This window comes from Schistocerca nitens, chromosome 2 (genome assembly GCF_023898315.1).
Source record: "Schistocerca nitens isolate TAMUIC-IGC-003100 chromosome 2, iqSchNite1.1, whole genome shotgun sequence".
In the NCBI taxonomy this organism is placed as follows: Eukaryota; Metazoa; Arthropoda; class Insecta; order Orthoptera; family Acrididae; genus Schistocerca; species Schistocerca nitens.
The window spans coordinates 733,869,450-733,883,372 of NC_064615.1; the positions used below are offsets into that span (position 1 = coordinate 733,869,450).

The 13,923-nt window shown below is 44.0% G+C and overlaps 1 protein-coding gene across 1 annotated transcript in view; it reads left to right on the forward strand.

The window, feature by feature from the left end:
* The first annotated feature begins 924 nt into the window (after positions 1-924).
* The window catches only part of LOC126236939 (esterase FE4-like), an 81,568-nt gene continuing 68,569 nt past the window's right edge, over positions 925-13,923 (forward strand). The window contains exons 1-2 of the mRNA XM_049946630.1: positions 925-1,069; positions 3,265-3,402. Coding sequence (XP_049802587.1) covers positions 1,001-1,069; positions 3,265-3,402 — 207 coding nt within the window. The 5' untranslated portion in view covers positions 925-1,000. The remainder of the gene's footprint in view (positions 1,070-3,264; positions 3,403-13,923) is intronic.

Here is a 13,923-nt window from a genome sequence, read left to right on the forward strand (position 1 = left end):
TACCAATTCCAGCAGTCCGCCTCTTACTTTAATCCGACTTGGTATGGACCTCAAACACTCTAGCAGCACTCGAGAGCATAGGCATCCTATATGCGGTCTGGTTTACAGATGAACCACACTTTACTAAACTTCTTCCAATAACCAAAAGTCGACGATTCGCCTTCCCTATCACAACATTACGTCCAGATATTTACATTTCTACATTTAGGAACAGCTGCCATAATTACACCAACAATAAATTTTTTGTAAGCCGTCTTTTACCATCCTACAGTCAGTCATCTACATCTTCCGGTATATCGCAGCACCATCAGGAAACAACCACAGATTGCTGCCCAACATGTTCGTCAGATCGTTTAATGCATATAGAAAATAATATGCAGTCCTATCAAACTCCCCTGACCGAGCGAGGTGATGCAGTGGTTAGCACACACGACTCGCATTCGGGAGGACGACTGTTCTAACCCGCGTCCGGCTATCCTGATTTAGTGTCTTCGTGTGTCAGGCAAATCTCAGGATGATTCGTTTGAAAGGGCACGGCCAACTTCCTTCCCCACTCTTCCCTAATCCGACGCGACCTATGACCTCGCTATTAGGTTCCTTCCTCTTAAACCAACCAACCAACACTTCTCTGGGGACCAGGTTGACTACAGCTTGTCTATGGTATCCTGAATAACATCCTGAAACAGTGAAATTGCCAACTTTTATTAGAATAAAGAATTAAAACGTTTAATCTGCGTTAATCTCTAGAGAATTTTCTGATCAGTCTCACTTTATCGCCTCACCAGAGCTGCTAACCTGTTATTAGATATACACAGCTGATTGCAGGGTAGTTTTCCAAGGAATATCAATGATACGATAATATAAAGCGATAATTTATCAGCTGTGTTCATCGACCGCTTACACAATTCCCTGTACTGTGGGAAAGAGCAGCCTGGTGCTTATATTTCTCTCAGTGTCCACCAGTTTTGGTAGACAGAGAGGTAGGCTACTCTTGGTCACTATGAGGCTCAACGCAGTTGTTCGCCTGCTTACAGTACTCCATCTCTCTTTGGCGCCCGTCTGCATATTAGTAAGTCCAATAACATGCTATACGTCTCTTTTTATGGATGCAAGCGAGAGCATTGTCTTATGTCAGGCATCAGTTTCACAACAAAGAAAATTATAAAGACAATTTAGAATTTAGGATAAGCCTTGATGCAAAGCACACTTTGATATATCAAACTACGAGGGTAATCCCAAAAGTATGGTCTCCTATTTGTTTATAAGTACACAGACCTGTTTATTTCTACAATGGTTTACATCAGTTTACAGCCAGAACATTTAGCTATTTTTCGACTTAATTACCATTTCTGTCAATGCGTTTTTCTAGACGCTGTGCCAGTTTTTGTACGCCCACGTCATACCAGCTCGCCGCCATGCTTTTCAGAAAGTTATGAACCTCTTCTTTCACCTCGTCGTCGGAGCTGAATCGCTTTCCGGCCAAATGTTCTTTTAACCTAGGGAACAGGTGATAGCCACTGAGCGCCAAGTCAGGACTATAGGGTGGGTGATTATGTTCCACTGAAATTGTTGCAGGAAGGCAACGGTTTGCCGAGCAATGTGTGGGCGAGCGTTTTCATGGAGAATGTGTACGCCCTTGCTCGACATTCCTCTCCTCCAGTTCTGAATTGCCCGTTTGAGGTTTTTCAGAGTCTCGCAGTACCCGTCAGCGTTAATTGTGTTCCCAGCGATTCAGATCCGACGACGAGATGAAAGAAGAGGTTCGTAACTTTCTGAACAACATGGCGGCGAGCTGGTATGACATGGGCATACAAAAACTGCCACAGTGTCTACAAAAATGGATCGACAGAAATTGTGATTATGTCGAAAAGGCTAAATGTTCAAGCTGTTAACTGATGTAAACCACTGTAGAAATGAACAGGTCTATGCATTTATAAAAATAATAGGAGACCTTATTTTTGGGATCACCCTCGTAGTTTCAGTGAGAATATCGCCATCATCAGTGGGTTCCTTAATTCTGAAACATGCAAATAAAAGGATACTTACATACGTAGTAAAACATTATCACATGTGTACTGTTGGTGTCATATATTGATTTCTGTGAATGCTTTCAGAGTATCTTATTTACTTGATGACACAGCATGGTTTTTATGATCACTGCCGCGGTTTCCTCATATTTTCTTTCATTTTTGTTGCCGTTTTTCTCGGCATATATCATGTCATCTGCAACTGAATGAGTGGTTGTTGGTAAACAAATACGAAAACGTGAACTTATGTATGTCAACGTTATATATTTGAAATTGCGGTATTGTTATAGACACAGATTTCGTGTGTACTAGGTTGTTTCGTAGTTCGTCATGTACTCACGTTCGTTGGACGGCTTGCAGGTGCTCTTAAACACAAAAAAGCATAACTTTCGCACCTCCTTTACAACCCTAAACCTTACACCACCTTTGTGTTTGTGTGTGTCGCGAGGAATGTATAGCATATTACGAGAATATTATGAAAATTTCTCCTGACACACACGAACAGTAAGAAGGTGTAATGTTTTGAATTACGAACAAGGTGCGAAAGCTATGTTCTTCTGTGTCTAAAAGCAGCTGCAAGCCGTCAAACCAACGTAAGTAAATGACAAACTACGTACAATCTAATAGACACGAAAACTGTATTCACAACAATACCGGTTTTACAAATGTATAACGCCGACATACGTAAGTTCACGTTTTCGCATTTGTTTAATAACAGTCACTCATACAGTTGCAGATGGCATGATGTAAGCTGACAAACACAGCAACAAAGAAACACAAAATATGCCGGAAACAGCAACAACAATCGTAAAAACCATGCTGTGACGTGAAGTAAATAAGGTATTAGAGATTATCAACAAAAAACAATCTTTCGAACCAAAGAGTACCCATGTAGTAATGTTTTACAACGTTTATAGGTATGCTGTTCACACAAGTTTCAGAATTAAAAAACACACTAATGATGGCGATATTCTCCCTGAAACCAGTTTCAGAGTGAATAACTGAATAACAAAAAGTGTTCTAAATCAAGGCGGACCCAGAATCTCATATAGTTGTTTTAATGCAAACACTGACCAATGGAAGAGTTTCAAGATAAAATTAATGAATTTAGAATGAATGAAATGGAAGCAATGGTAAATTAAGACAAGAGTTTTCTATTCACAAATATCTTTCTGCTGATCGTCCTCTTAACACCTACTTGCACCACATTCCTTGTCTTCTTTCGTCTTTCTTACAGGGCCAAGTGTATGTGACAGTGGAAACGCAGGAAGGTACACTGAGGGGTCTGATGACAGAGACGTATACTAACATAGCCATGTACAAGTTTGAAGGCATTCCGTATGCAGAGCCACCAATTGGAGACCTTCGTTTCCAGGCAAGTTAATTTTTCTTCTTGTTGCCACATAAATAGCTGCGGAGGACAAGAATCAAATTGAGTGTATAGATTTTTTTCCTGTACTGTAATTTCATACCTTGCCCCATGCATCAGGTGTGGGCTGGCAGGGGCACAATTCGCTGCTCTCCAGCCTAGAGGCTGTAAAGTAATACAGGAGAATATTAAAGACAGATAGTAAGGGGAAAAAAGCTGAATTTAACACACGATAAAGAGAAAAAATGGGGTTGGAATACACAAAAAAGGAGAAGTTTAGTGAGGGACATTTGCATAAAGTCCACATATAAATGAAATCACACTCGACGAAGACGTAGTCCAGAAACACTGGCGGCAGAGGGAAAACGATAAAAAAACGGCGTCTACAGTATTAAAAAGCCACATGAGGCGACGACCCTTAAAACACACTGCATTGAAGTAACACACATGACGAGCACTAAAAGATGACAGAGAGTAAACTGGATTAAAACTGGAAGAACCTTCCAGGGGAGGGAAGGCCAGAGAGGAGAGAGAGCGGTAGGAGAGGTGGGGGTTCGGTGGGAGAAGGGGTCAGGAATGGTCGGAAGCAGGGAGGGGGGGGGGGCGAGCTGGTGGCACACCAAGGGACAGGAGACGGGGAAGGTGGGGGTGGCGAAGGGGAAGGGAGTTAGTGAGGAAGGTGCTCAAAGACTGGGAAAGGAGAAACGAGAAAAACAGGGGGAATACATAGAACTACACGGGAGTGCTAGTTGTTATTCTCGGAAAGCTACTAGACGAGATGCTTTCCACTTGCATCCACCGGCCTCGTACGTCGTGTGTTATAAGGTATCATTGATGATTTTCACGGGTTTGCAGCCGGGTTCCATCGTCCTGACGACTACCCGATATTTCGACGGACCATCTGGCCGCCATCTTCAGGTGAGATTGAGTGCACAATCACGCCGGAACTGAGGAGATCTCATTTTTTTTTATTGTGATTTCATTTCCCTGCCCCATATGGGCAGGGGAGGGCTGTCAAGAGCACAATCCGCCGCTCTTCAGCCGAGTGACATGACAACTAAAACAAGAATAAAATAATACATACATAAGGAGGTAATAAAGGGGAACATAAAACAGAGTAAGGGAAGAAAAATGGAGGTAAAAATACACTGACATGCAGACGTTCATTTGGGACAGTTAAAAAAAGTCACCAGAAAGTTGAAAAAACACAGTTGGCGATTCTTAAAACACAGAGAAGTCACTGGATGCACATGCACAGGTTAAAAGTTGGCCACAGTAGTAAAAACACACCGAAACAACACACTTAAAACCCACTTGGAGCACACACGACTAAGAATAAAACTACCAGGTGGGACCTGCCGAGGGAAAGGTCAGAGAGGATGGAAAAGGAGGGGAGAGCATGGGGCAGCTGGGGAAGCGGCGGGAGGAAGAGAGGAGGGGCAACTGTGGGTTCACGAAGAGGCAGCAGACACATGGGGCGGGAGAGGAAAAGGGAAGACAGGGCAGGAGGGAGCGCAGAGACACTGAAAGAAGGCACAAGAGATGGAGGGGGAGTAGGAGGGGAAATCCGCTCAGAAGGAGGGAGGGGGAGGAGAGGGAGCCCCGAGGAGAAGGCAGGAAGAGGGGGTTAGAGTTGGTAGGAAGGGTAGATGTCAGGGCGAAGCTCATCATCCGGGAGTGGTAGACGGTGGAAGTTGTGTTGGGAAAGGAGATGGAGGGTGTGGAGATGGAGAGAGGGAGGGACACAACGGTAAAGGCGCGGCAACTGGTCGGGAGTGGAGAGGAAGGGAGACACCAGGGGCTGAGGGGGATCAAGGCGGCGGACAATATATAGTGCGCGGATGTGTTCAAGGAAAAGGAGAAGGTGGGGGAAGGGGATGAGGTCATAGAGGATGCGCGTGGGGGACGGAAGGCAGACGCGGAAGGCGAGGCGGAGTGCATGGCGTTCGAGGATTTGGAGGGCGTTATAGAACTGGGGAGGGGCAGAAATCCAAGCGATGCTGGCATAACAAAGGATGGGGCGGATCATGGATTTGTAGGTGTGGAGGATGGTGGAAGGATGCAGACCCCATGTCCGGCCGGACAGGAGTTTCAGGAGACGGAGGCAGTTGTGATCTTTGTTTTGGATGGTAAGGAGATGGGGAGTCCAGGTGAGGTGGCGGTCGAGGGTGAGGCCAAGGTATTTGAGGGTAGGAGTGAGGTGGATAGGACGGCCATAAATGGTGAGGTAGAAATCATAGAGGCGGAAGGAGCGGGTGGTGCGGCCTATGATGATCGCCTGGGTCTTGGAGGAATTAACACGGAGGAACCACTGGTTGCACCAAGTGGTGAATTGGTCAAGGTTGGTTTGGAGGGTACGTTGGGACCGTTGCAGGGTAGGATAAAGGGCTAGGAAGGCGGTGTCATCAGCGAACTGGAGAAGATGAACAGGAGGGCGAGGTTTGGGCATATCAGCAGTGTACAGGAGAAAGAGACCTCAGATTCGGCGGCTCCTTTATACCGCGGGTATTGGCCGTTGCGCGTGCGCGAGCAACGGAAGAGCTGCCCTCTGTGAGGCGAAGAATTGCAGCAGCGCTAGCGGTGAAAACTGTCAAAAGCGAGGAATCGCAAAATTAAAATACAGCCGGTCGGAAACCAGACCGTTGTTGTTTTATCTGTGATAAAATAGGATTCCACGTTTTACTTAAAGGAAAGCCTTTATCTCTATTAATAATATCATCACACAGACGTATTTCAATTGATTCTTTCAATACGCAATCCCAGTAACGGGAAGCCGAGGCAATAATTTGCGTATCATTATACGACATATTGTGCCCTTCGTTAAGACAGTGTTCAGCAACGGCTGACTTTTCCGGCTGGAGCAGACGTGTATGCCGTTGATGTTCCACACATCGACCTTGAACTGTACGAACAGTCTGTCCAATGTAGGCCTTTCCGCAGTGACAGGGAATCTTGTATACCCCAGGCTTCCTCAGTCCCAAATCATCTTTAACCGATCCAAGAAGGGATCTAGTTTTGGCCAAAGGCATAAGGACGCTTTTAATATCATATTTCCTGACGATTCTTGAAATTTTCGAAGAAATACTTCCCATTAAGGGCAAAAAAGCAACTGATTTGGAAGTGTCCACCGTTGGTTCTCGTGGGGGTCCAAATTTAAAAACACGAGTAATTTGCTGATCAGAATACCCATTCTGCCTGAAAACAACCTTCAGGTGATCCAACTCCTGGTTCAAGTTATCGGAATCCGAAACAGCATAAGCCCTCTTGACCAGTGTGATAAAACTCCCAAGCGTTGATGTGGATGACAACTTGCATGGAGGTAGCGGTCCGTATGCATAGGTTTTCGGTATACACTGTGTCCCAAAGTCCCATTTTCTTTCTTATGTACTAAGACTTCCAAAAAAGATAATTTGCCATCTTTTTCAATTTCCATCGTACATTTGATTCATGGATGAATGCAGTTAAAATGATCTAAAAATCGATGAAGAGATACCATTCCATGCGGCCAAACGATAAAAATATCATCAACGTATCTCAAAAAGCATGTTGGTTTAAGAGAAGATGTCCTAAGTCGTTACCGTCTGAAAGATAGTCATGAGTATGTCTACAGCGAAGAGATCTACGAGAGGCGCTCAGTGAATGCAACATTTTTTCCTCGGCCAGTTTCAGTGGACAAATGCGGAATTTGTTGTCGAAAATTCCAAAAAAATGGTTCAAATGGCTCTGAGCACTATGGGACTCAACTGCTGAGGTTATTAGTCCCCTAGAACTTAGAACTAGTTAAACCTAACTAACCTAAGGACATCACAAACATCCATGCCCGTGGCAGGATTCGAACCTGCGACCGTAGCTCGAAAATTCCAAATTCAGCCTCTGTAGTTTCATGAAGTACTGATAGGTGGCGGCGCTATACGTGCCCTTTAGTATGGAGTAATAACGGAGGTGCATTCCAAGCAGAGAGCTATCATCGGGTTTTGTTTTAGCGGAAAACCAGAGCATCGCAGATATCGATAGGCACTTGCAGAATGTCTAAGAAGACCTGGCAGTGAACGAAATTACGCCGAATCATTGGGTGAGGCGTCTGTCATCATCGCAAGAAGATCGTGGAAACCTGTCGTATCTCCCGCGTGTAGGCCGGCCCCACACAGCTCCGACTTATACGTGTTGGAACGTGTGGACACTGTCACTCAAGGGGATCAACGAATCACACTCAAACTCCTCGTTCCATAACTGGACGTCTCCGCTGATAGTGCCGATATACTCTCCACCAGTTGGGGTACTCAAAGGTGTGAGCCCGTCTATTTCCCAGCCGCCTAACAGAGGACCATAATGGGCAACGATGGAAAATCTCTTTGGTCCAATGAGCGATCTACTCCGCGGGAAGGAGTACGTGGTGGTGAGGTGGTTATCGACACAGCAAGAGGTTGGCTCCCATGTCAACCAGTAAAGTGGCGGCATACAGTTCCTCCCAGTAAGATGAGTAAGGCCGTCGCATTGAACGGAGATTTTGTGGAAAACTAAGTTTCCGTAGCCAAAAGAGTAGGGAATGATAAGGGGTACTGGAGTTCAGAATAAAACCAAGCTGCTTTCAGAAAAAAATGAGTTACACTGCTTATCGACCGCCCCCCTTACTCGTGGGTTTATGATTTATTACACGACGGAAGGAAGGGAGAGGGTGATATGCGGTGCTTGCACATAGCGAAATCATTTTGGACTGCAGCAAGAGGGTCAACGAGAAAAAATTCGCATCCTATGGACGGATCGCTATCTAGTGTCACATCCCCTCAAGTAATGAGGCACTGAGATTTTTTGTTTTTATGAGGACATTGGCGCGAAGCATTTTGACCACCGAGGCGACCAAATTGTGGCTCCGAAAATACTGAATTCAGTCAGATTGCTGTCATTTTCTGCGCCTTTCTGCTCACATTTCAGACAGTATGCATTCCAAACGAATCAAATAGAAACGTGGGATGAATTTTAAGTTATGCATGGAAACTGAAAGCTCTTGGCACCAGTTTATTTGACGATTCGTAAAGTTGGCACTAGCAATCTTGCTGATGGCTTCTAACTCGCTCGCTTGCTCGATCGGTTATATGAGTAATTTATATGGCTATGTTCTAGATGTGGCTTTCTCCATTAATCCGAGAACACGTAAAAATTTTATTTTTCAACTTAACGGAGCCACATCTCACTGGCACCTTTACGCAAAAGCATTCCTCATCGATGAGCTGCCTCAACGGCAAATCCGCACTAAGCAGCGTATGGTTTCTTTTATTAATTTAATTTTTTGTGGACGTTTGTGAAGGACTCCACCTACACGTCTGCTCTTCTGAAATCTTTGGGCGAAAAATAAAGTCGCATGGCTGTACAAGTGAGTGTAGTGACTGGATACTATGACGTCACATTTTCAATACTGCCAGCCGCAACATTCAGACGGTAGCATTATATCTGCTAGCGGAAAGTGTATGCAGTACTAATTAATAAAGCATTTAGCGATGAACAACCATGAAGAAATTCCTCGCCCATCGGGGTCACGTGTAATTCCGACTCCCCAAAAAGTCAGGAGAAACAAGACACTGGACACAAAGGTTACCGATATGTACCGATCACGGCTTAGGAACTCATTTTAAATCTTCGGTGCCAACTTGTTCCAGTGAGTTCAAAACATTTCCCTGGGAGGTGCCGCAACGCCGTCCCGGCGACTTCCGGCTGAAATTAAGCCCAGTTAGGAAGCAAATTGGGATTGAAACTGCTAACTGTCGTCTCGAAATGGATAAATAGAAGTCCTTCACGATTCTCAAGGGAATCGTACACAATTCTTCCCGCATTTAACAATGATGGACGTAGATAATGATCACGCATCGTTCTATCCAAAGTACACCACTAAGACTCAGTAATATCCGTCCTGGACAATGCGAGCTGTGTGAATATGGGCACTACCATCTTCGAACACAGAATGACCATTGTGTAACAAACATTGCACTTCGTTATGGACCTGATAAAAATAGTCACAAATTCGTTGACAATAAAGCGGCGCAGTAGAGTAACCATGGGGCCCATACACCGATATGGCTGACAACATCACCGAACACCGCCCGGTTTCATTCTTGGGCTGTAAACTCAGCTATAATCTGAGGAAGAGTGTGAAACAAGATTCATCCGACCAAATGACATTTTTCCTTTGCTCCATAGCCCAGGTTTTATGGCTTTGGCACCACCTTTTCCTATTAAAGCCATTTGCATCACTGATAAGCGATTTTGTAATTACAGCACGTCCTGCAATTCCTTGCGTATGGAGCGCCCTTCGTGTTGTTCTGGTGGTTACAGGCTTCGCTCGCATGGCATTCAGCTCAGCAGTGACTTTTGCTGCTATCGTCCCGTTATTTTTTTCTCACAGTCCTCTTCAATCATCGTCTGTCACAATATTTCAACACATTTCCGTCTGCGTTGTGACGTCGATGTTTTTGCCCTTTTCCTGATTGCTGCATAAATCTTAAATTCGGTGCTACTGGAAAGACCAAACAGTTTGGCTTCCTTGGTTGCAGAACCATCCAACGCACGAGCACCACAGAGTCCGATTTCGAATTCACTTATCTCCAACATAATGCCCTCACAGCTAAAACGAACATTTTTCTGACCCCGAGTGACACTTGCAACGTTTTCAGGATATCACACAGGTGCCGCTCGTAGTCAAGTACATCGCCGCAGCATGCAGGTTTGGACAGCATCTGCCTTGATGTTCAAGCATTCATTTCTCGCAGTTTTTCAATATTTTCGTCCAACACTTGTATAATGAACAGAGACTGATACAAACAACAGTACGCACTTGACCCAATGAACACAATTTGAGTTATGACTTTACATGCTCAGATTTTAGTACGTAGGGTTTAATTAAATTTTAAAAATGTGTCTCATTTACGCAATATCCATAAAATTTTGCATGGTAGCTTTGTCTGGCGTACACCAATGGAAAGCGAAAGACACCTGCTACAAAACTGATACTGTACATCCCAAGTGGTTATTACAGTCAGTAGCTTTCTTCTGTGTCGTTTGAAAATGTCATAAAGTGAGATTAACTTTTTCAGCCGTATTTACGATATTATTACTCGCAGTTAAAAGACTCGAACCATTTGGTAATGGGCACTGACTGGCTCTGAAGTATGTATGAGCACAGAAGCTTAAAAACTTTAGCTTCCAGGCATTCTATATTAAGCGGTGGTTATTCACGGGCCACGTTCGGAAACAGTGGAACGAGCCGGTCTGTATGTAAGGCCAAGCAAGCGAGCAGATCGAGGAGCTTGGTAATGGACGTGAAGCCGCAGGGGCCCTTGGCTGTTTTGCAGAGGTTGAACCACTAAGGATTTAGAATTATGGGCAGCAGAACGACGGCGAGACTTACGACATGGAGAACATTTCAGATCTCTAAGTGTTTCGCTCAGGAGAAATGCAAGGACTTCCAAGTTATCCGACAATATTCGGAAAATTGTTTCTATTCATATACGTAACAGTTGTTAAATCCGAACTTTAATATTAATAGCAAATGTATCCTCAAACTTCATTTCTGTTTCATAGAATCCTATGTTAACATAAAAATTATTCTCAAATGTCAAACCGCATAACAGCTTTAAATGAAACTCGCGGATGATTAGGGAGCTCGCACAGTTTACCGACATAGATTGAATGCAGTCTCGCTGCTTACACGTGCTAGGTGTTCATGATTATCTTTTGTTTATATGATTCAAGCGCTTGATAGAGACTTAGCGCGTTTTAATTTGGGTGAAGCGACGGAAAATATAAACAGAATGTCAAATTAAACACCCCTCAGCCATCTAGTTTCCAACCTTATATTTTTGGCAAGTGGTTTCAGTGCTTCACTGCTCAATCTTCAAGCCCCCGACCGACGTGTAGGAAGAATCTACCTGGGTTGTGATTAAAACTGGGGCCAGCAATACTGGCATTAGTAGATTTTTGCTATAGCGATAATTTCAACCATCATCTGACGATGGTGGCCCCTGTTTTGATCACAACCTAGGTAGAATCTTCCTACATTTCGGTCGAGGGCCTGAAGATGGCGTAGTAAAACGCTGTAACAGGTTGCCAAATAAAATAAGGTAGGAAACTAGACGGCTGAAAGGTGTTTAATTTGACATCCTTATCGAAGAGCCGAGTTCAGCAATCACCTCTAAAAAGGTGGACATACAGAGAAAGTATAAATTTTCCCTTACATTCATTAATAGCATCAACAGATGGTGACAGTGATTTTTATGTACTATCTGATCAAATGCATCCGGACTCCTATTAATGGACATTAATGTAAGGAGTGTCCACCTTTTGCATTTATAACGGCTTTAGTTCTGCTGGGGACACTTTCGGTGAGGTGTCAATGTCTGTGGAGGAATGACTGTCCATTCTTCCTCAAGATCTGAAACCAGAAAAGGTAGTGATGCTGCGCATTGGAATATGGAGCGAAGCTGAGGTTGTAGCTCATCTCACTGTAGTCAGATTCATTACGCGTTACAGGAATGTTGTTGCCCAGAAACAGTGCCTCACAGATACTGCATTATGACAGGGTACATTGTCTTGCTAATACACTCATTGTTTCCAAACTGTACAGTAAAATTATTCATATTCTACCGCATTTACCATTATCTTAGGGGGGTGGGGGGTACGACGTCAGACTGGCCGACTTGGAGCAGGAGAAGCACCACAGGACATTTTAATTTCTGCTATCAATACATTTACAGATAAATTCATAAAATTTTGTCGGCATGACCAGGAAGGATTCAGGATTCACACTCATTGCAATGGAAGTTCAAAAATGTAACAAAATAATTTTTTCACATATGAAATTTCATCATTTTTCATTTACTATTGGTTTCATTTGTTGCTATAGATACATTTTTCTTCATAATTAATAGAGGTTCTTGGACGAATTTTGTACATAATACGAACCATATCTACAGGTGTATGAAACTCTAGTATTTTCCAAATCTATTAAAAACTGTGGTAATAATTGAGATAATTAAATATAAAATTTGGGTTTTTTTCTGAACATGAAGTTTGAAATGTAATAGCTCATTCATTTTTTCATAAATTAGGTAAATTCTAGAGTTTCATTCACCTGTAAGTAAGGTTTGTACGCTATGTAAAATTAATCGAAGACTCAAGGAATACAGCGAATAGTAAGTGAAAAAAATGATGACATTTCCCGTGTAAAAAAGTATTTTGGTGTTTTTGAACTTCCACTGCTACGAGTGTGAAACCTGAATCCTTCCTGGTCATGCCGACAAAGTCTTATGAATTTATTTGTAAATGTATTGACAGTAGAAATTAAAATTTCCTGTGGTGCCTCTCCTGCTGCAAGTCGTCCCGCTTGACGTTCTACCCTTGAAGCGGAATAAACAGACCACACTCCAACCGCGAAAAACACACCCATACAGTGACACCACTTCCTCCATACTTCGCTGTTTCGACCACACATGATAATACGTTTCCTCTACGGGTATTCATTAAACCCAAACCCTTCCAGTTGATTACTACATGATACAGAGTGATTCACTACTCCAAAAAAACGTTTCCAGCATTCCATTGTCCGGAAGCGTCACTCTTCACACCACTTCATGCGTCACACACCATTGATCAAGACATTTGTGACTTATGAGGAGCTGCTCGACCATTTTACCGCATTCGTTTTAATTCTCCACAACTGTCGTTGTGCTAACTAACTCCGTCCGAACCGGCCTTGAAAGGCTGAAGAGTACCGACCGGCCGCCGTCTCATCCTCAGCCCACAGGCGTCACTGGAAGCGGATATGAAGGGGCATGTGGTCAGCACACCGCTCTTCCGGGCTGTATGTCAGTTTACGAGACCGAAGCCGCTACTTCTCAGTGAAGTAACTGCTCAGTTTTCCTCACAAGGGCTGAGTTCACCCTGCTTGCCAACAGCGCTCGGCGGCGTTCACCCATCCAAGTGCTAGCCCAGCCCGACAGTTCTTAACTTCGGTGATCTGACGGCAACCGGTGTCCCACTGCGGCAAGACCGTTGGCTTACTAGACTGCTGGTACCATTTTACAACTCGCGAGTGATTTCTTCTGCTGTTTTCATGTGATTTTTCAATTTCCCTCCACAATGATCGACGGCCCCTGTCCGTCAGGACAAGATCTCTACCTCTTCTTGATTTATCTGTGATTGTTCCTTTGCGATACCGCTTCACAGTCACATCGCCAACAGTCGACTTGAGCTGCTTTCGATGTGTTCAAATGTACTGATGGACTTGTTCCTCAGGTGGAATTCAGTGACTAGCACACGTTCGAAATCACTGAGTTCTCCTGACCTATCGGTACCCGTTCTACTGTTACCCATTGGCACCCTTTTATATTGCAGCGTTAGCCACTCGAGACATCTAGTGGTCACTTCCGCATTACACAGGGGTTTTCGGATACTTTCGTTGAGGCACGTAATTTCCAATAAGTAAATAGCGTAGGTAAAATACGAACGTTGCACCAATTGTAACTGCAACCGCGAACC